This window comes from Trichomonas vaginalis, chromosome IV, assembly GCF_026262505.1.
Source record: "Trichomonas vaginalis G3 chromosome IV, whole genome shotgun sequence".
Classification (NCBI taxonomy): domain Eukaryota; phylum Parabasalia; order Trichomonadida; family Trichomonadidae; genus Trichomonas; species Trichomonas vaginalis.
Window position 1 is genome coordinate 5,759,031 of NC_067206.1, and position 19,219 is coordinate 5,778,249.

Here is a 19,219-nt window from a genome sequence, read left to right on the forward strand (position 1 = left end):
TCCATACTTTCACATATGGCATAATAGAACTTTGCATTTCAGGGTTAATTTGTTGTGAAATTGTTGTTAAAGTTTCATAGCATCTAATGTCAAGTTGTATGACCTCATATCCTCAACTGTAGAATATTCTTCTCTTGATAATATTTGCCATCTATGTTTATATGATATTTAATACCGGGGTGTAGAAACAAGAAATAGTCATTTATATTCGTCTGAACAGTACAAACATAGTATCTGCATGTTTCATTGCAGTTGTTAAAGCAATATCTGTTCTTGCACCTGGGTCAGCACTTTGGTTTCCAACTTCACCTGCAAAGTCTTTGACAGATATTTGGTGTATAGGGAACATAAGTGGAACTGCAATATATTTGGCAGCTAAAGCATTTGAAATATCTGGGTCCAACATATAGACTGCAAGTCTGCTTTCTATTCTCTTGCATTCAAATTTTTCGCATGTAAACTTAACTGGGTCCCAAGCAGTTCCAGCAGCATTGAAATAATAGTTTACTTCATTGTTGAAGTTTGAGAAACCAAAGTCTAAGTCAACTTTGTCTTTGCAAAAGTCACGAACTTGGCTCCACCAGTTCCAGCTACAGTAATGCTGAATGGGTCTTGTGTTGGTGCAATGACTAAGTTATTTTTGCTTGGAGTAAGTTCAATAGAAATTTTTCCTGCCCAGTTTGGCAAGTATCTTAAAAACCTGAAGATGAGGAAAGATGACAAAGGAACTCTAAGTTTCAGTTTTACTTTAGTGGCAGCAGTTCCATCTGAACCAGAAAGGTTAACATAAACTCCTGGAACGTTAGGGTCAAGTCTTCTTATTTTCTCAATATTTGCATACTGGTCTGTTTGTTCTCTAGCTTGTGGTTGTACTGAGTTTCTCAAAGCGAACCATTCATAGTTTGCCCATGTTACTGTTTTGAACTAAGTCAGAGTTAGAATATATCTTATATCCCATGAAAACTTCTGGAGCATATTGGTATCCGACATAGAAAATTCCATTGCAACCTTTCTTGTCAGACAACTTGGCAGAAGGTTTTATTTCAATGTCTTGTTCCACGTATAAGAATGAGTTGTCAATAGAAATAATATGAAACCTGTCGCAAGCAATATCTACTGTTGTTGAAGAACCTTCTCCAAACTCACCTACGTTTCCATAAGAAACAGCAGTTGTATATTCGTAAGTTCCAGGAACTATTTCTGACCTTCTAATGGCATTGTCGCATTCGTTATACCATTCGGAAACATTTCCGTTCATAGCATCCAAAACTGTTGGCGTTATATTCTGAGCGGCGTACATTTCATATGGGTAAAAATATAGAATAGTTGGATTTATATATCATAATAGAACCCACTCGGACCAAGCTTTACTTTCTTCCTGACTGAGTTTTTAACTCTTCTTTTCCTTCATTGCCACTACTTTCACTAGATGAAGTTACTTCTTCACTACTTTCACTTTGTTCTACTCTTCTTCTTTGGTGTCGCTTTTGGTAACTTGCCCTCTGCTTCAAGTTGTTGCATCTTTGCCTCATGTTCACTACTAGTATGTTGTAAATTTCCCATGTCCTTTTTGCTTTGGGCTCTGGTCGCCCATCTCAGGTAACCTATATCCTAGAAAGATTTTGTCATAGTTTGTATTTGAGTCTTCGCGTATTGTTTGCATGACTCTTTCCTGAGTTTCCGGTTCAAGCTCTTCAAACAGAGCTTGTCCATATGGAATAAGCTCGTTTCCAAATATATGTTTTTGTAGCCATTCTGGTTTTCTTTCCATGTTACCAATAATATCTTTTGTGAATGGGAAAGCTTTTACCCAATGTTTCAGTCTTGCGTCATTTATTTCTGTAGTTGGTTTTATTTTGTCAAGGAACATGTTTTTCAATACTAACATTTCATTTGGTACTGTCCATTTGAGTTTTCTTAAATATTCATCCCTTCTCGGTTCATTGTCTGCAAAGTAAGTTTTTATGACATTTTGTAAACTTTTGTTTGCAAGGTCATGTACAATAGGTTCTCTTCCTTCTATCTCCTAACTTTCTTTCTAAACTCTTCACCAAATATACCATCTCTATGGTTCTGTGTAGTTCTTTGAGATAAATGTTTTAGAACGTCAGGTGTTATATTTCCATCAGCCATGTTCATTTCATACTGGTTCAAAATATCTGCATCTTTCATATCTTTCAATGGCATTAAAGCCGCGCTGAAAATACCAGCTACATCTGGTTCACCATTCACTTCCATTGCGTCTACAACTTCTTGGAATTGTGGTTGTAAGTTTATGAACCACCTATCCGGATTAGCTTTATGACCCCATCTCATTGTAGTTCCATCGTCTGCAGAAACAAAAGTAGGTTTGTTTCCATATTGGCTAGGTTCTGAATGAACTTTAAACAATGTTTCATTTCTATATGTTTTGGTGAAATTTAACCTTTTATTTTCACCGAGTTCAGCCAAAGATTGAACGTTATATGCTCGTAAGTAAAAAGGATTGTTGTATTTGTGTACATTATCTTTCAGTACTTCCATTCTATGCTGGATATTTTCATCTGATGTTGGAGTCTTTTGTATGTCGGCGAACATTTTTCGATATTCTTCTACTATGTCAGCTGAATTTTTCTTAGACTCTTGGAAAGATTCCATATTCTCCGCATACTCTTGTTGAGGGTCAAGATTTTTCGGCTGTTCCAAATCTTCATCTAGTTCTGTGAAGTTAGTTTCCAAAGGAGGGACTTGTTCGTTTCCTTCTGGCTCTTCTAGCTGTTGTTGCTGAACTATTTCTTCCATGTCTGGTTGTATCTGAACTTCTTCCTGTGGAGTTTCTTGTACCTCATCTGCTGGCATTTCATATATTCCGAGACCGTTTTTAAAAGTTCCCTATCTAAGTCATCCGGACTCATAAACCTTTCTTCTTTCGTTCCGTCTCTATTTTTTACGCGTTTCATGAAGAGAGTTGAATTATCATTTAGCTCTGACACCAAATATCTCGGAGTAAATTCAGTCATGTCATTTGGATGATATGCTATTAAATCATATCCCTTAGCGAGCTTGTATTTTCCAGGTTTGAAATTATATCCCATTTGGTGCTGAACCATAAAGCTAAATAGGTTCGGGTCAGTATTTCCTTCCTTGAACTTTCTAATAGCTTCTTTATATCTGTCACTAAAGTCAAGAGTATCTGGGTAACCATAATTTTCCTTAAGCATTTTTAAGAATTCTTGGTTTCCTTGTTCTCTACTTCTTTTATGTCCTTGCTCTGTTTGTGGTTGTTGCTGTGCAGTGTTTTGAACTGTTGGTTGTGGTGCAGTGTTTTGAACTGTTGGTTGTGGTGCAGTGTTTTGAACTGTTGGTTGTGGTGCAGTGTTTTGAACTGTTGGTTGTTGTGTTGGTTGTTGTTGTTGTTTTGGTGCATGCCTGTGTCTGTGTCCATGTGACGATGTAAATGTTTTAGGTAGTCCTGGTGCAGGTGCTTCTCTTGGAGGGTTTGGTGGTATATAAGTTCCACTAGCTAGTATATAAGTTCCACCAGCTGGTATATAAGTTCCACCAGCTGGCACATATGTTCCATCTGCAGCATAATGTCCTACCTGACTTTTCGTTCTTAAGAAAGCATTTACTAGGTCTGTTTTGGTCTGTTGTAACTCTTTTTCTTGACTTTCCACAACAGTTGCTCTAACGGCGTCATAGGCACTTTGAACTGCCTGTCTCGTTGCTGCATCTGTTATTTTCGTCATATTTTGTGCTACTTCTCTTAACTCTTTGTCGAAACCTTCAGACTTCAGTTTCTTTCCAGATGAGAAGTCGTTCACTAGTTTCACCTTACTATGAAGAGCTTCGAAGGCGTTCTTAAAGTCAGCATTCATTAAAGCTTCATTTGAACTGTCTTCATCCGCTTGTATTTTTGTCCTTATTGACCCTATAAGTTGGGCTGCTTTGGCGTTGGCTTGGGCATCTAACCAGTCATTATTAGCTTTTATATATTCTGCGCTTTTCATTGCCTTTTGCATGGCTGCGTCGTTATTTTTACTTTCTTGTGCTAAGTTTTCATACTGTACGGTTTGGTTTTGCAACTGTAAAAGTTTTTCTGCCTTTACATTTGCTTCAACTTCTTTTTTATACTCATCGCTATCCATATATGTCTTCAGGGCTTTTTGTTTTATTTCTTCATCTTTCAGTACTTTATATTGAGTAGTATGGTTTTTCAAATTTATAACATCTTGTTCCATTTTTGCTACTTCTGCTGCTTTTTCTGACACTTTTTTCGCATATTCCTCTGTACTTAGTTCTTTCAGTTGTTCTTCTTTCTTCTTTTTCTCTACGTTTAACTCATTGAGTTTCTTTGTGTGTCTGTCATATTCTAGTTTCTTTTCGTTTTCACTTATTTGTTTCTGTATGTCTATGTTTGACTTTTTGACATCTGTTATTTGATTTTTGAGTGAACTCAAATTCATTTGACTTTGAGGGTTATAAGCTGTTCCGTCTGCAGCTCCACCATAGCCTGCCATTTTCGCTAAAAGTGCCGCTCTTAAACCTCCACTCTGTGCACCAATAACTCGGCTTAAAAGCATAGGGTTGCTTGACATTTGTTGCAACATAGTGGGGTCATTCATAATTTGTTGTTGCAACTGTTGTTGTGGTGTTAGTTTTACTATTGGATGTTTCAATGCTCTCTTCCTCTTACGTATATTCTTACGTAGCTTACGTGGCATTTTAAGTGAAGTTAAAAAGCGGTTTTTGACAGATGTTTATATGACACTTTTTGTTCAGCACAAAAAACTACTCGGTCAAAGTGTTGTCAGTTTTGTAAAATAACCGTCCTATCTCCGTGCCTATGACGAAGAAATCATGACAAATTCATGAGGGTAGAAAAGAGGTTAGAAAACAGGTTAGATCTAACCTTCTACCCTAAACTTTATTTTTGTCTGATTTTACGAAGAAGTCTTGACAAAACATTTTACGAAGAAGTCTTGACAAAAACCTTTACGAAGAAATCATGACAAATTCAAGAGGGTAGAAAAGAGGTTAGAAAAGAGGTTAGATCTCACCTCTTCACCTAAACTTTATTTTTGTCTGATTTTACGAAGAAGTTTTGACAAAACATTTACGAAGAAGTCTTGACAAAACATGTACGATGAAATCATGAAAATTCATGAGGGTAGAAAAGAGGTTAGAAAACAGGTTAGATCTAACCTTCTACCCTAAACTTTATTTTTGTCTGATTTTACGAAGAAGTCTTGACAAAACATTTACGAAGAAGTCTTGACAAAACATGAAAACATATATAATTTGTGAAAAGTGACACATTATATAATGTTTTCGACCCAGAAGACTAACAATTTTCCGAATAAAAACTTCATTTATACTAAACTTTTTATGGGCTAGAGGGCACTTCGTGCCCGGAAGCCCTTCAAAAAAAAACTTCATTAATACTAAACATCAACAGGGCTAGAAGGCACGAAGTGCCTGGAAGCCCCACTACCTTTTTTTTTTTTTTTTAATTAATATTTAAAAACGTGCTCTATCAAAAGTTCCAAAAATTCAATATTTTAGCTTTTCTGAGGTGTCACTTTTGATGAATTTCTGTTTACAACAACATCAAAATCCATTGAACTAAGGATGTTAAGTTTCTGTTTTTAAAAGTTGATATTTTTTTTTAATTTTAAGAAAATTAATAGCATGTTATTAGACAATAGGAGTGTAATGATATTGACTAAACAGAAATGAGAGAATAGAGATATAATTTTGATAAGCAATATTGCGAACAAATTCTGAAGTAAAATCGCGATCAATAATTGAAAATTACGATCATGTACTGAAAAATGACGATCGAATTGAATGAATAGAATTATATCTAAGAAAAAATAAATTGTATTTAGAAGATGAACAAAGAAAGGTGTATGCTAAAAATCATTTAACAATAAATGGAAATAAAACGAAATTGTTAAAAGAAAAAAATGAAAATTGTTAAATAATATATTATTTTTTAGTCATAAGAATAAAAATATAGTAGTTATAAAAGGAATTAGACTTCATATATCAATTCTTTTTCTCTGTAGATGTGGAACGTTTGCTTTTCGATCTCTTTCGATGAACTTGAAAATATAAGTTATTATCGCTGAGAATCCTTTCCGAAATAGGAGCTTTACGTTTAGGAGGATTGGCGGATGAATTTTGTTTTTTATTGTTTGATTTTGTTGTTATGGAAGATTTTTTCTTATTTTTTTGAATTTTGCTTGCTATTAACTGAAACTTGTTTTGACGGCCCAACAATAGCATTTGTAGTAGGAAGAATTCCCAATAACGAGCGCATTTTCGATAATTGTTTTTCAATATGATCAAGAAGGTCCAGCTTATGTTCTAGATTACTAGACATTTGATTTGTAGAAGGATGGTTTTGATTTTCTGGTTCTAAATCTGTAGAGTCTGCAATATTTGAATTTTCGGAGCGAATTGGAGCATCTGAACCTTGATTTGTATCGGCTTGCTCAAAATTAGTTTGAATTGGAGTGGATGAATTAAAATCTGGATGATTTAATGTTTCATTAAATAATGCCATAATTTTTTCTCTTTTTTCATTAATAAACTTAGTGATCATTGTATCTTTATCTGTTAGATCGATCGATTTGAGTATATCTGCATCATGAACTGGAATATTTTCGAACAATGAACTCGATTCTATGGAACCATATGGAGAAATCTCGTTCTGAGCCAAAGAAAGATCACTTACGTTGTATTGTTTGATAGAAAAAATTGTTTTCTCAAGTTCTTTTTGAAAGCAGTCAAGAATATAATTTTTGTAGCTATCAGTGATAACGGTTTTTATATGGCGCTCGATCTTCTGGTTATTTTTGATGGCGTTATATTTATCTAATTGGATTTGAGATATCTTCTTAATAGCTTCATAAATGTTTGGATGTTTTAACGAAGAAAATTCTGAATGCATACTCTCGAGGCAATCATTAGTGAATATTGCAGTTGCATTATTATATTGAGATATTAAATTGTAGTGCGGCAACCAAACTTTGTTGAAATAATCAATATAATCTTTGATCGAATCAACTTTATTTTGATTAATTATATGCATTGTAAGTACAAATTCTTCATGAGACATGAATGGAGTAATAGAATATAGCTTAAATAAAGAATTTTGTAAAGTATTGAAATTTTTTGTATAAAGTGCTACAAGTTTCCTGTGTAAAGCTTGTTTGAAATGAAATAGGCATCCAATTATACGGACTTTAGGGAAAATTTGTTGAAGTGCCTCTATCATTCCCTTTTCAAAATCACAATGAATTTGAATTAGCTTTGAAAATTGAATACCCTTGACAGTAAAAATATATTCAAATGCCTTCTTATAAGATTCAAATGTGCGGTTTTTCATGAATATAAATAAAAGTGGTAGATATTGATTTGTTGAAGGTTCACAAATCATAATTGTTAGCATCTGTCCTTTTTGAAAATGTTTTGGTGTAATTTTAAAAGTTCCATCGCAAAATAAATCTGTGGCTTCTTTTGCAAATTGAATTGCCTTCTCAAAACCAAAAAACATCGTCTCACAATTTGCTTGAAAATCATGGCCAATGAAAAACTGCTCGCCATTTATTAAACAAAAATTAGCAATTTCATCGTCTGTAATTTTTTCTCCAACAGAAAATTTTCTGGACTTATTATAAACTTCCCTGACCAATGAATCTTTAATTAATGGGTTTTCATCAGTACCAACAGCAAGTTCTGTCATAAATTTTTTAATCTGCTGAAAAGTGCCGTTGTCTTCAGAAAATTTTGCCATTGCCTTATTGTATATTTCTGTCAGAGTCATTGATTTATGAAGATCATTTTTTTCATTTTGTAACTTTTTAAATTGTCTGCATTCGGGTATATGTTCCTTTTGTAAATCTTCGGAAACTGAACTGTTCTCAATTTTAACTAAATAACGTGCTTGACAAGAATGATCGATGCAACGGTAGTAACGTTCAATATTATTTGAATTAATAATATTTGTATGATCATGCGAATAAAGCATATCTTTGCGAACAATTGTATCAGGATATTTTCCAGTAACTGCGGGAATATTTTTAACTGCAATATAACTAAAATATCTTCTGACAGCTTTAGATTCATTTTCGGCGTATTTAATATTAAAATATTGAAGAACTTGTTTGATTATATTCGTTTTTTCATCTCTCGATGTTGATTTTTGGTATTTATCAGATTGTTCCCTGATAAATATTTTATTTTCGTCTGTAAAGTTTGCTCTTTTTTGATTAAATATAGATGATTTTCCCATTAAAAAATGAAATGATGCAAAATTTACGAAAACCGTTCGAAAATTGAATCAAAAATGAAAAGTAATACTTAAATGAGGAATTCTTTGAGATATTGGTCTTAGATTGAATGTAGCGTCATTCTTATATAGAATATATATTCATATCATCGGAAATATGATAAAAAGCATATAATAAATGTCAAAAAAGTGAACAAATAAGCAAAGATATTTTTTAAAAAACAATGAAAAGTAATACTTAAATGAGGAATTCTTTGAGATATTGGTCTTAGATTGAATGTAGCGTCATTCTTATATAGAATATATATTCATATCATCGGAAATATGATAAAAAGCATATAATAAATGTCAAAAAAGTGAACAAATAAGCAAAGATATTTTTTAAAAAACAATGAAAAGTAATACTTAAATGAGGAATTCTTTGAGATATTGGTCTTAGATTGAATGTAGCGTCATTCTTATATAGAATATATATTCATATCATCGGAAATATGATAAAAAGCATATAATAAATGTCAAAAAAGTGAACAAATAAGCAAAGATATTTTTTAAAAAACAATGAAAAGTAATACTTAAATGAGGAATTCTTTGAGATATTGGTCTTAGATTGAATGTAGCGTCACAAATTTCACAAATATAATTTACTATACAATTTTATTCATTTTTTTAAAATGGCTGACGACAGTCTGTATCAACTAACTCAACTAGTCAAGCATAATGATTATTCTTCGGATTCATTAAATCAACTTTATCAATGCATAAGTACAATGACAGAAAGATCAATTGGATGCTTGAATGAGTGGGGGACAAACTCGCCCATTGTCACTTTTTCATTAACCTTAAACTTGTAATTTTCATTATTTTTAATTAACCTTATTTCTTTCCCAATTCCTGATTTATTTTATTCACTTACTATTAAAAGTCACATTTTAATAAAATATAATAATTTATTTATAGCATTTTTTACTATACTGTAATAAAAAATTAATTATAATAAATTAAATGTTTATTAAATCAAATTAATTATAATAAATTAAATGTTTATTAAATCAAAAAAATATATAAAATTTGATCATAAATAAAATCGTTTTAAATTACTTCTTCATTTAAATTATGAGAAAGGGACAAACTATCCAGTGTCACTTTTCAAAGGAATAAAAAAATAATAAAGATGAAATAATAACATGAAATCTTATATAAATATAATTTTATCTAAATAGATAAATGAATTAAGCAGTTTACAGTTATATATATTTAATGAGAGACAATATCTAGTTCTATGGTAGAAATGACTCTTAGACTCAAATAAGTAACACAGATAGAAAGTACTCAGTATAACAATTATATATGTACACTCAAAGTTAGTCGCTGCTAAAATCTTAACCTTGCATTTCGGGAAAATCTGACAAATGGCTCTTAGACTCAAATAAGTAACACAGATAGAAAGTACTCAGTATAACAATTATATATGTACACTCAAAGTTAGTCGCTGCTAAAATCTTAACCTTGCATTTCGGGAAAATCTGACAAATGGCTCTTAGACTCAAATAAGTAACACAGATAGAAAGTACTCAGTATAACAATTATATATGTACACTCAAAGTTAGTCGCTGCTAAAATCTTAACCTTGCATTTCGGGAAAATCTGACAAATGGCTCTTAGACTCAAATAAGTAACACAGATAGAAAGTACTCAGTATAACAATTATATATGTACACTCAAAGTTAGTCGCTGCTAAAATCTTAACCTTGCATTTCGGGAAAATCTGACAAATGGCTCTTAGACTCAAATAAGTAACACAGATAGAAAGTACTCAGTATAACAATTATATATGTACACTCAAAGTTAGTCGCTGCTAAAATCTTAACTTGCATTTCGGGAAAATCTGACAAATGGCTCTTAGACTTGTTTTGATAATTAATTCTTCAATTATATTATAATTTATAACAATTTCCTCAAACTATCTGTATGTCATTCAATTCCCGGCCATACATTCAATGATGGACCATTTCCTTCAAATTTTGAAATACCTTATTCAATTTGTGTATGGAGCCCGTGATATTCAACACTATGGAGCTCCTCCAGTTTGGTATCCAAGAAGAGATAAAAGCTAGCATGGGCTACTCTCAAAAATGCTTGAAGCAATATATTCAAGTTTGCAACAAGGATCAATAGATTCAAATCTTGTTTATTGTACTTTAAAGGTACTTTTAAAAAAGAAACAATTAATGTAAAAGATTCAAATAATTTTTTATTATTATTTTATTAATTTTTTAAAATCAGGTTAATAAAAAGTGACACTGGATAGTTTGTCCCACACTCTTAAATTATAACAATTATTTTTGGTTTTATATTTTTTTGGATCAAATCCATTTTAATAGAATTTATATACTATTCATCTATTAGTAAACACTACCGTATATTATTTTTTAAGCTATCTTATTTTTTGAACTTTTATTCAAATCTTTGGTCGCAAGAAGAATTGCATGATAAATAAAAACATTTAATCAAAGTCAATTTTATTTTTCATATTCAAATGGACTGAGTGTTAACATTTAACATTTTTTGCTAATTGTCGTCAAAAATTAGGCGTAAAGCAAAAATTGATATTTCATATGGTTTTATGATAGATAAGCATTATATTCCCACTCATTATATTCGTAAATTTTGAGGTTTATCCTTCGCTTTTAAGATCATTGAATTTGATTTTTATATAAAATAGTTATATATTAGAAAATAATATGAGTTTATGTGATATTATTTTTCAGAAGATTTCATTCTATATGCCTATGAAAAGTACTCTCAAAACTAACTTTTTCCTAATTATAATTAAATCTAGAATATTGTATTATGCTTAGTATTATTTCATTTTTCTCATTCAATTTAGAATTTACAAATGTCAAAAAATTGAGAGCTGTCACTTTTGATGAATTTCTGTTTATTACAAAATCTTAGAATGAAAATTCGGGACGCCCTAGCTATTCAATTTTCCCTTAGGACGCCCATAAACCTCTCAAAAATGTGATGTAAATATCACAATTTTGAGAAATTTACACTAGGACGCCAACCCCATTTTTTACCCATAAAAAATCTTGGCCTAAAAAAAAATTCAATGTAGAATGAGATGTATATTTAAAAGTGATATACCTCATGCAAGTAATATAACCATTATGATATTGGTCGGCTACGGAAGATTGAAATGAGGTTTTGAATTGAGGAGACCGTTTATTTAATTCACTTGTCGAAACAAAAGCATATGATAGATTACCGGAATACAGAGATAAATATATCTCCGGTCGACGATGTCAACTCACCAGAGCAAAGTTCAAATGGCGTTGCTGACGAAGAATCACAATATGATGAAATAGAATATCCGCCAATTTTAATGGAAGATATATTCCCATATTACAGGGATAACTTCATCGAAGATGATTGTAAAACTCAAGCCGCCATTATTGAAAACAAGAAGCGTGCAATTAACCTTAGATTACATCAAATTAACAAGATTCTTTCAAAGCTTTATGAAAAATGGCCACGCGCTTCACAATTAAATCTCTATGTGGCCTTCCTCAAATCAGATATGAGTCCAGATGACTTACTTGAGCGGATTGGCGACTTAGATTTCCAGCGCGCAGTTCGCGAAGAATCAAGAGAACGCATTAAAATGTCCAAACGTAGCAGGTCAAAGAAGGCAATGAAGGAAATACAGCAAAAAATTACAGCCCAGCGAATGAAAGAAATGGACTACTCAAGCGAAAGCGAAATTGAAGAAGATACAGATAGCAGCAGTTCCGAAGAAGATGAAGCGCCAAAGAAAAGGAAAAAGAATTCAACATATAAGCGCAAGACGTCGACAAAATTAGATGCCGAGCAAAACGCCGATTATCCATGCCCACCCAACATCAAGGCATCAATGTGGGACACATGGAGTGTTGCCAGAAAGAAATCTTACTTAACAGGAATGAAGAATCCAAACGCATATTTATATCGCCATTTACCTCCTGGCGAAAAGCAATCTAATGGTCCATGGACAAAGCAAGAAAAAGCACTGTTTTTGGCCAGATTGCAAGAGATGAGGGAAGAAGGAATCAAAACTGGCAAATGGGGCATCTTTTCACAGGCCATTCCAGGTCGTGTTGGATACCAATGCGCAAACTTCTACAGAAAACTTATCGCTTCTGGCGAAATCAAAGATAAAGATTATCATCTTGATAAAGATGGTAATCTGAGATATAAAGACCGCCAACCATACCACAAGAAATCTTCTGGATTACGCCCGCCTTCAGAATATGACGAAGATTCGGATTCCGAACCATCCAAACCAAAAGCACCGCGTGCACCAAGAGTCATCAAGGAAAAGGCTCCAGTGGAAAGTATGTACGATAAAATGGCCAAAATGAATCCATTTAAGAACAAAACTGATTGCATTACTGGTGAAATCATCAACGTTCCTGCAATTTCACCTGATGGAACAGTTCTTGACTACAATACATGGATGCATATCTTAACAACAACAAAACAAGATCCATTAACAATGAAACATATCAATAAGAGACAAATTGTCATATTAACAACTGAAAATATCGATTCGTATAGAAATAAGATCAAACACATTTAAGTTACCCTGATATTAATTAATACTTGTTAGCTAAACTACTTACTTTTTGAAAATTTCGTTTTGAAATGTATTTTTCTTCTTGAAATAATCGATTACCAACTTTTCTAGTGAAGTAATTTTGTCATGCATCCATCCAGTTGATAATTCATTTAATCAGATCTCTGATAGAATAACTCGCCATGAAGATAAATTCATTTTTAGTTATTTTTATGGCAAAATTAATTTCTCAGAGTCTGACTGCTTCTTTTCCAAGAAGAGCTAAGTGGTCTCCTGATGGGAAATGCCTTTTGTCAGCGACTTATGATAGAAAACTTCAATTTTTTTCAGCAGAAAATGGGATTTTAAATTCATCATTCGATAAAAAATCACCAAAAGACGTTACAGATATAGTATGGTATCCGTTAATGAATACAGATGATAAATCATCGTGTGCTTTCGCTTCAGTTTGCCCGTTTTTTCCTGTTGAATTAATAGATTCTTTAGATGGACATATTAGAGCCCAATACAGGTGTCAATACGGTGGAGATCGACCAGCTTCAATAGCATCTCTCGAATTTTTAGGAAATTCCATTTTAGCTGGAGGAAGCAAAACACTATATCAATGCGATATGATAAAAGGAGATAATTTTGGAACGCCTATTTACAATTGCAAAGGGTCAATCTTATCTTTAGCAACACATCCATCGTCTAATTTTTTAGCTGCTGGAAAGTCTACTGGTAAAGTCAGTTTTTTAGATGCCAGAAACTATACTGATGTTCTTGAAGTTGATTTTCATAACCATGGCGTTGATTCAATTTGTTGGGTTGATCATTTTCTATTATCATCAGCAAAACTTGAGAATGAAGTCATTATATTAGATACTAGAACTCCTTCTGTTCCATTTGGTTTTATTAAAATCGAAAGAAAGAGTAGCAGATACATTTCGATTTCCTACTCAGGAGATAACATCGTAGTCGGCAGTGAAGGGTCTAATGCCTTGATATATGATAAGGAATTCAACAAAATTGGTCAAGTTGGTGAAAATCCAACACCAATAGTTGAGATATCAAAAGATTCATATATTCTTGCTGCTTCTGGTACATTCCAGCAAATATCAGATGAAGATATAGGCGTCATTGAATTTCGTCCTATTCTCAAATCATTTTCTGTTTATAAATAATAGAGCTTTGTTTGAACATACTATACTTTGTGTCTAGCTTTTTTTAGTTTTTCACATGCATTATAGCCTTTAGATACTGAAATTGTGCAAATTATTTTTATAATTTACTTTGGAATGAGACATTGAAGTAACCAAATGCTGTTCCTATAAGAACTCTTTATGTTCCAAATGTCATTAACATTGCACTAATGATAATCAGATGACATTCTTCTTTACTGACAATATATTATTAGAGAAAAATTGCAAATAATATCCATTATATGATATTTTCACATAATTTTGATCCCGATACTACGAAATTTGTAAAATTTGTCAACAAAAAAATTTCGAATGAAAAGAATTCATTCAGTGATCAAGAACAAGAGTGACTCGGACGATGATCTCGACGACGTTCTTGGACTGTTCAGTGGAAACCATTATGAAGCTGTTGAAGCAAAAAAAAGACTTAGAAAAGCGAAATATCAGAGAGAAAAGCAAAAACAAAACGAAGCAAAGAATTTAAACCAACAAATCGAAAGTAGAAAAGACTACAATGGTAAAAATTACTATCATCAACCTCAACATCAAACAACAATAACCGTCTCCAGAAACGGGACAAATATACGCGCAAACCGCGATCCACTATATGGTACACTTAAAGATGGAATGGTACCATCACTTCCTCCACCTCCTCCTGAAATGTATCCAGATTTCACAGAAGGAATCCCAGAATCAAGGGCTGAAATTGAAGAGCCTTTCAATCCTAAGGCTCCTCCACCACAGCTCCGTCCAGAAACGAAGTCAGCAGTAGGAACAGCTTATGGAATTCAAGTTGACGTTCCGAAAGCACCAATACCTACGAAATTTGTATCTGCTGGAAGCAAGAGACAAAACCAGATTATTAATCCTACCCCTTACATGCCTTACGACTACCAATTACAACAATATAACCAATACATCTCTCCAGGAATGAGTATTGGAGAACAAAATGGTTATGTTGGACCTCCTATCCCTGTTGATATGATATACAGACGTGATGATTCTCAGCCATTTTATCCAGAAGGATATCCACTTGGCCCATTCCATTATGGCGACCATCCTCCACCTATCGGACAAGGTCCATATCAAGAGACATACTTGGAACCTCAAAAATCCCAGTTTGATCCGTCAAATCGTAATGTCCCAATTGAAAACGATGGAATTGTTATTTCATCACCTAATATGGCCTTCAACTACCAATATAACGTTAAGTCTCAGCAACGCCTTTCTGCTTCTTCCGGAATTCAGATAACTCCAAGAGAAAAAACTTGGGTTCAACCAGCACAGATGAATGCTGGAAACAAGACATTTACTGCTACAACAGGAACAACAAAACTCCCTGAAAAAGTCCCAACTTCACTCGGAGTTTTGACAATTGGAAAATCTAAGGTAAATCCAAACCAATTCAAGCTGGAAGTTCCTCACCGTGGTGGTATTAATATAGAAATAGGTCATACACAAAGCCAAGAGACCAAACAAGAAGAAGCAGAGAAAAATGAATAAAAATTAAGCATAAAATGTTATTTTTTCTACAAACTATAATGTTTTTTGTTTAATTTCGCCTTATTTATCTTATAATTTTAAGGAAAATTTGATATAAAATTGAAATTTTCTCATAAAAAACATTTTTTAACAGTTTAAGTCTTATGAACAACATTTTTAAATTACATACTTTATGAATAGATATATATCTTTATTTTGTTTTAATTTTCAAAAACAATTCCATCGATATCAAAGACGTCAATGACGATCTCTGATTCTTTTTGAGTGTTATCACCTATCATTGTGATGTTAAATCCATAATATAGCTTCTTTGTAAGGATACGAAATTCAGCTATTTGAGTTCCAATGAGAGTATCCTTTCTTTTATCAAGTGCATCATATTTACCATCCTTATCAATACCATAAAGTGTTCATCCTGTCATATATTGGTTCTCAGACGCATACTCATCGTGTTGTCTAATTTTATAGCAAAATGGAATACATCCGAAACAATCAAAGTGAATTTCTGTTTCTGATGATCCATTTGCCATCTCTAAATCTCTTTGAGCAAGTATATTCTGTGTTATCATGCACTTACGTGGGTATCTTTTATTAATTTGTAAATCAAACGATAATAATGGTTTCATTGAATGCCATATTGATGCAGCAGCTTCATTGTTCATTTCTGGGGCAACTTTATCCATTACAGCAGCAAGTCTACTTTTGAATGGTTCACTAACGTATTCCCAAATGACATTCTCTAAAAGAATAACGAAGGAGGCATCTTTTGAGATGATTTTAGTAATGAATTCAACTAAATTATTTTCCCATTTTACAAACAATGACTTATGCTTTAAAACCATGTTTGTAGCTTTTGCTCCAGCTGCATAACAGCTATTAAGTAGTTTTTCTTCTGGTATTCTACAAAAATTCTCTGCTATTATCTTTGTCGATGATTCATGGTCAGCCATAAAACAATACTTAAAGTATTGAACATGAAAATCAAGATTTTGTGCATCAAATTTCTCTTTAAATAGGTTAAGTATTCCGTGACATTCCATTGAATCGATAAAATCAAAGAATTCGGTAATACATTTCATATCATAAGAGTTATTTAGGCCTCCATTTTTGATTAAATCACCAATCATTTTGTATGTTTTGTCTTCTTTTATCTTGAAGGATGTGACATAAGCTTTAATTGCTTTATCCGTTAGATAAGTTTGTAATATTTTATTACTAAAAGAAATTGCGAAGGCTGTTGGCATGAAAAACTCTCGATTATTAACCAGAAGTTTGAAGTTATCATCTGTGGTATAGCTAGCAAGACTAACTAAATGAGGAGGATGAACATCGCAAAAAATCGTCATCAATTTGAGGTTATAAAAAATAAAAAAGTGAAAACAATCGTCATTTATATTACATTTAATGTATAGATTGTGTTTCACGCATGCTAAATATAACTTTTAAATTTGAATTGGCTCTCAAATAAGAATTGATGGTCGCGGAAGAATTTGATAAGTTTACAATATTTTCAAATTCTAATAATCTGCACCGTTTCATTATTTCGATTAATATAATTTTAATAATTTTGAGAACAATAACGGATAAAATAAAATGTTTATGAAATATTTGAATAATTTATCTTTCGAATTCTTTTAGGATCTAGAATAAAAAAATTGATGAAAAGTGACAAATAATTTAATCAATCATAGTCCTTGACAATTGAGTCGAAATAATGATTTCTAAATTTTGCTATTTAATCGCACAACGTATCAAGTTCATATGCTCTTTTAACCTCATCAAAAATGTTTCATTTTTAAATGAAATTGTTAATAATTATGAAACATTGATGTAACTCATGAATTATAAGTAAAATCATGAGACAAATTGAACACAGTTTGATAAATTTGTATCATCATATCCAAAGCTGAAACCCATGGGATTGTACTTCTCATTCTTAATTTCCAAATATGTTTCATCATCAAGTCTTTGCTATGTTTGTCCACAATATCGATTTTGAGCGAGTTGTTCAGTAAATACTTGCTGAAAAATTTAAATATGTTATCAAATATCGCCTTTATGGCTTATTCTTCAATAAATTATACGTGAAAAGAAGTTCTGATAATCAAGATATGAAACATTGATGTAACTCATGAATTATAATTATAATTATAAGTAAAATATTTAAATACTTGTAAAAATTTGGAGAATTGTTAGAATATAATTCGCTCAAACTTATATGAAATTCTTTGCGAGTCCATTCGTTCCTAAATTCAGGAAAAAAAAATCTGTTTTACAATAAGATTGGAATTGGAATCTTTTACTGTATTAGACTCCTAGTTTCTACATTATGAATGATAGCTTACATCTCTAAAGCATAATCAATCTTCATCGATTATACTGAAATGAATTTCAAAATGATTATCTGCATGCTGCATTGCCAATTAATTCATTATCTGAAAATAAAGACCGAAATCAAAGGTTTTTATGTGTCAAATTTTCATTCAATAATTTTACATTACGAACGAGATCGGTAAACTTTTTGATTTTTAAATATTATTTAAATAGATATTATGGAGATAAAATATGCCGCCAGTATTGAAATTTTCAAAAAAAAGTTGAGATCCGAAACAAACAATTTCCTACACGGGTGGTATGTTTGGTAAAATAATAATGCTCATTTCATTTTCGAAATTCAAATGGCCATCAGAAAATTTTTTTTTGATTTTTTCTGATCATAAAAAATTATGTTTTTATTGTTCCTTGCCCTCGGTTTTTCAAACATCCAGGCAAAATATACCCTGAAAGAAGATGAGCCAATCAATGCCGAAATCAACAACCAAGCCGATCCACTTGATTCATCTGCCTCAGAGTCAACTTCTACAGAGATATCACCATCCTATATGCCAACCGAATCATCATCCGATTCACCAACCGCTATCCCTCCAGAGCCATCTTCTGAGATAACTTCCCAATCATCTGAAACATCCTCTGAAACAATTCCTCCAGAGCCATCTTCTGAGATAACATCTCCATCTACTTCTGAGTCCTCTGAGACAATTCCACCAGCACCATCCTCAGAAACAACATCAACATCTCCATCTTCCTCTGAGTCCTCTGAGACAATTCCTCCAGAGCCATCCTCAGAAACAACATCAACATCTCCATCTTCCTCTGAGTCCTCTGAGACAATTCCTCCAGAGCCATCCTCAGAAACAACATCAACATCTCCATCTTCCTCTGAGTCCTCTGAAACAATTCCACCAGAGCCATCTTCTGAGACAACATCAACATCTTCTACATCCGAAGCCCCAACAGTCGCTCCAACAGAAATACCAACTCCAAAGCCAACAGATTTACCAACTCCAAAGCCTACAGAAATACCACCACCACCAAAGCCAACAGAAGAGCCAAAGCCAGAGCCAACACAGCAGCCAGTTACACCAACACCAGACTCACAGAGGGGCGGATGGACTAAATGAAAGAAGATCGCTGTATCACTTTCAGTAATCGGTGTATTGATCATCATCGCTGTTATTGTCGCTGTCTTCATCTTTACAAAGAAGAGGAAAGTCACAGAAGCTTCTGGAATCCTCTCTGATAAGTTAATTAACGAAGTTTAAATACTCAACTTTCGAAATAAATATATTCAAAGTATACCTA

The 19,219-nt window shown here is 32.7% G+C and overlaps 7 protein-coding genes and 1 pseudogene across 8 annotated transcripts, besides 10 other annotated features; 4 read left to right on the top strand and 4 right to left on the bottom strand.

Moving 5' to 3' along the window:
* Positions 1-2,373: part of a mobile genetic element that runs on past the window's edge.
* Positions 2,374-2,749: 376 nt separating this feature from the next.
* On the bottom strand, positions 2,750-3,857 carry TVAGG3_0036950 (annotated as a pseudogene). Its single transcript has one exon. A coding segment is annotated over exon 1 (1,108 nt).
* A 231-nt stretch (positions 3,858-4,088) lies between these two features.
* On the bottom strand, positions 4,089-4,703 carry TVAGG3_0036960 (protein of unknown function, DUF4106 family; the record flags this gene model as incomplete). The annotated part of the gene is made up of 1 exon (XM_051220619.1): positions 4,089-4,703. A coding segment is annotated over one exon (615 nt), but the record flags the coding sequence as incomplete, so codon positions are not given.
* Positions 4,704-5,548: 845 nt separating this feature from the next.
* Positions 5,549-5,586: a mobile genetic element.
* Positions 5,549-5,586: a terminal%2Cinverted (terminal inverted repeat of Banshee-A3 transposon ID:TVAGG3_0036970).
* Positions 5,587-9,075: a mobile genetic element.
* Positions 6,209-6,937, bottom strand: TVAGG3_0036990 (MULE transposase domain-containing protein; the record flags this gene model as incomplete). Its single annotated transcript, XM_001308885.2, has 1 exon — positions 6,209-6,937. One exon carries the CDS (start codon positions 6,935-6,937, stop codon positions 6,209-6,211), a length of 729 nt encoding a protein of 242 aa, XP_001308886.2.
* Positions 9,076-9,113: a terminal%2Cinverted (terminal inverted repeat of MuDR-5_TvMULE4 transposon ID:TVAGG3_0037000).
* Positions 9,076-9,298: a mobile genetic element.
* A 95-nt stretch (positions 9,299-9,393) lies between these two features.
* Positions 9,394-10,600: a mobile genetic element.
* A 585-nt stretch (positions 10,601-11,185) lies between these two features.
* Positions 11,186-11,222: a mobile genetic element.
* Positions 11,186-11,222: a terminal%2Cinverted (terminal inverted repeat of Banshee-A3 transposon ID:TVAGG3_0037020).
* Positions 11,223-11,224: 2 nt separating this feature from the next.
* Positions 11,225-11,359: a mobile genetic element.
* Positions 11,360-11,523: 164 nt separating this feature from the next.
* Positions 11,524-12,930, top strand: TVAGG3_0037040 (homeodomain-like family; the record flags this gene model as incomplete). The annotated part of the gene is made up of 1 exon (XM_001308886.1): positions 11,535-12,896. One exon carries the CDS (start codon positions 11,535-11,537, stop codon positions 12,894-12,896), a length of 1,362 nt encoding a protein of 453 aa, XP_001308887.1.
* Positions 12,931-13,105: 175 nt separating this feature from the next.
* On the top strand, positions 13,106-14,056 carry TVAGG3_0037050 (uncharacterized protein; the record flags this gene model as incomplete). Its single annotated transcript, XM_001308887.1, has 1 exon — positions 13,106-14,056. The coding sequence occupies one exon, from the start codon at positions 13,106-13,108 to the stop codon at positions 14,054-14,056; it is 951 nt and encodes a 316-aa protein (XP_001308888.1).
* A 316-nt stretch (positions 14,057-14,372) lies between these two features.
* TVAGG3_0037060 (uncharacterized protein) lies at positions 14,373-15,591 on the top strand (the record flags this gene model as incomplete). Its single annotated transcript, XM_001308888.1, has 1 exon — positions 14,387-15,577. One exon carries the CDS (start codon positions 14,387-14,389, stop codon positions 15,575-15,577), a length of 1,191 nt encoding a protein of 396 aa, XP_001308889.1.
* Positions 15,592-15,987: 396 nt separating this feature from the next.
* On the bottom strand, positions 15,988-16,923 carry TVAGG3_0037070 (histone-lysine N-methyltransferase family; the record flags this gene model as incomplete). The annotated part of the gene is made up of 1 exon (XM_001308889.1): positions 15,988-16,923. One exon carries the CDS (start codon positions 16,921-16,923, stop codon positions 15,988-15,990), a length of 936 nt encoding a protein of 311 aa, XP_001308890.1.
* A 1,373-nt stretch (positions 16,924-18,296) lies between these two features.
* Positions 18,297-19,217, top strand: TVAGG3_0037080 (uncharacterized protein; the record flags this gene model as incomplete). The annotated part of the gene is made up of 1 exon (XM_001308890.1): positions 18,304-19,038. One exon carries the CDS (start codon positions 18,304-18,306, stop codon positions 19,036-19,038), a length of 735 nt encoding a protein of 244 aa, XP_001308891.1.
* Positions 19,218-19,219: the final 2 nt, after the last annotated feature.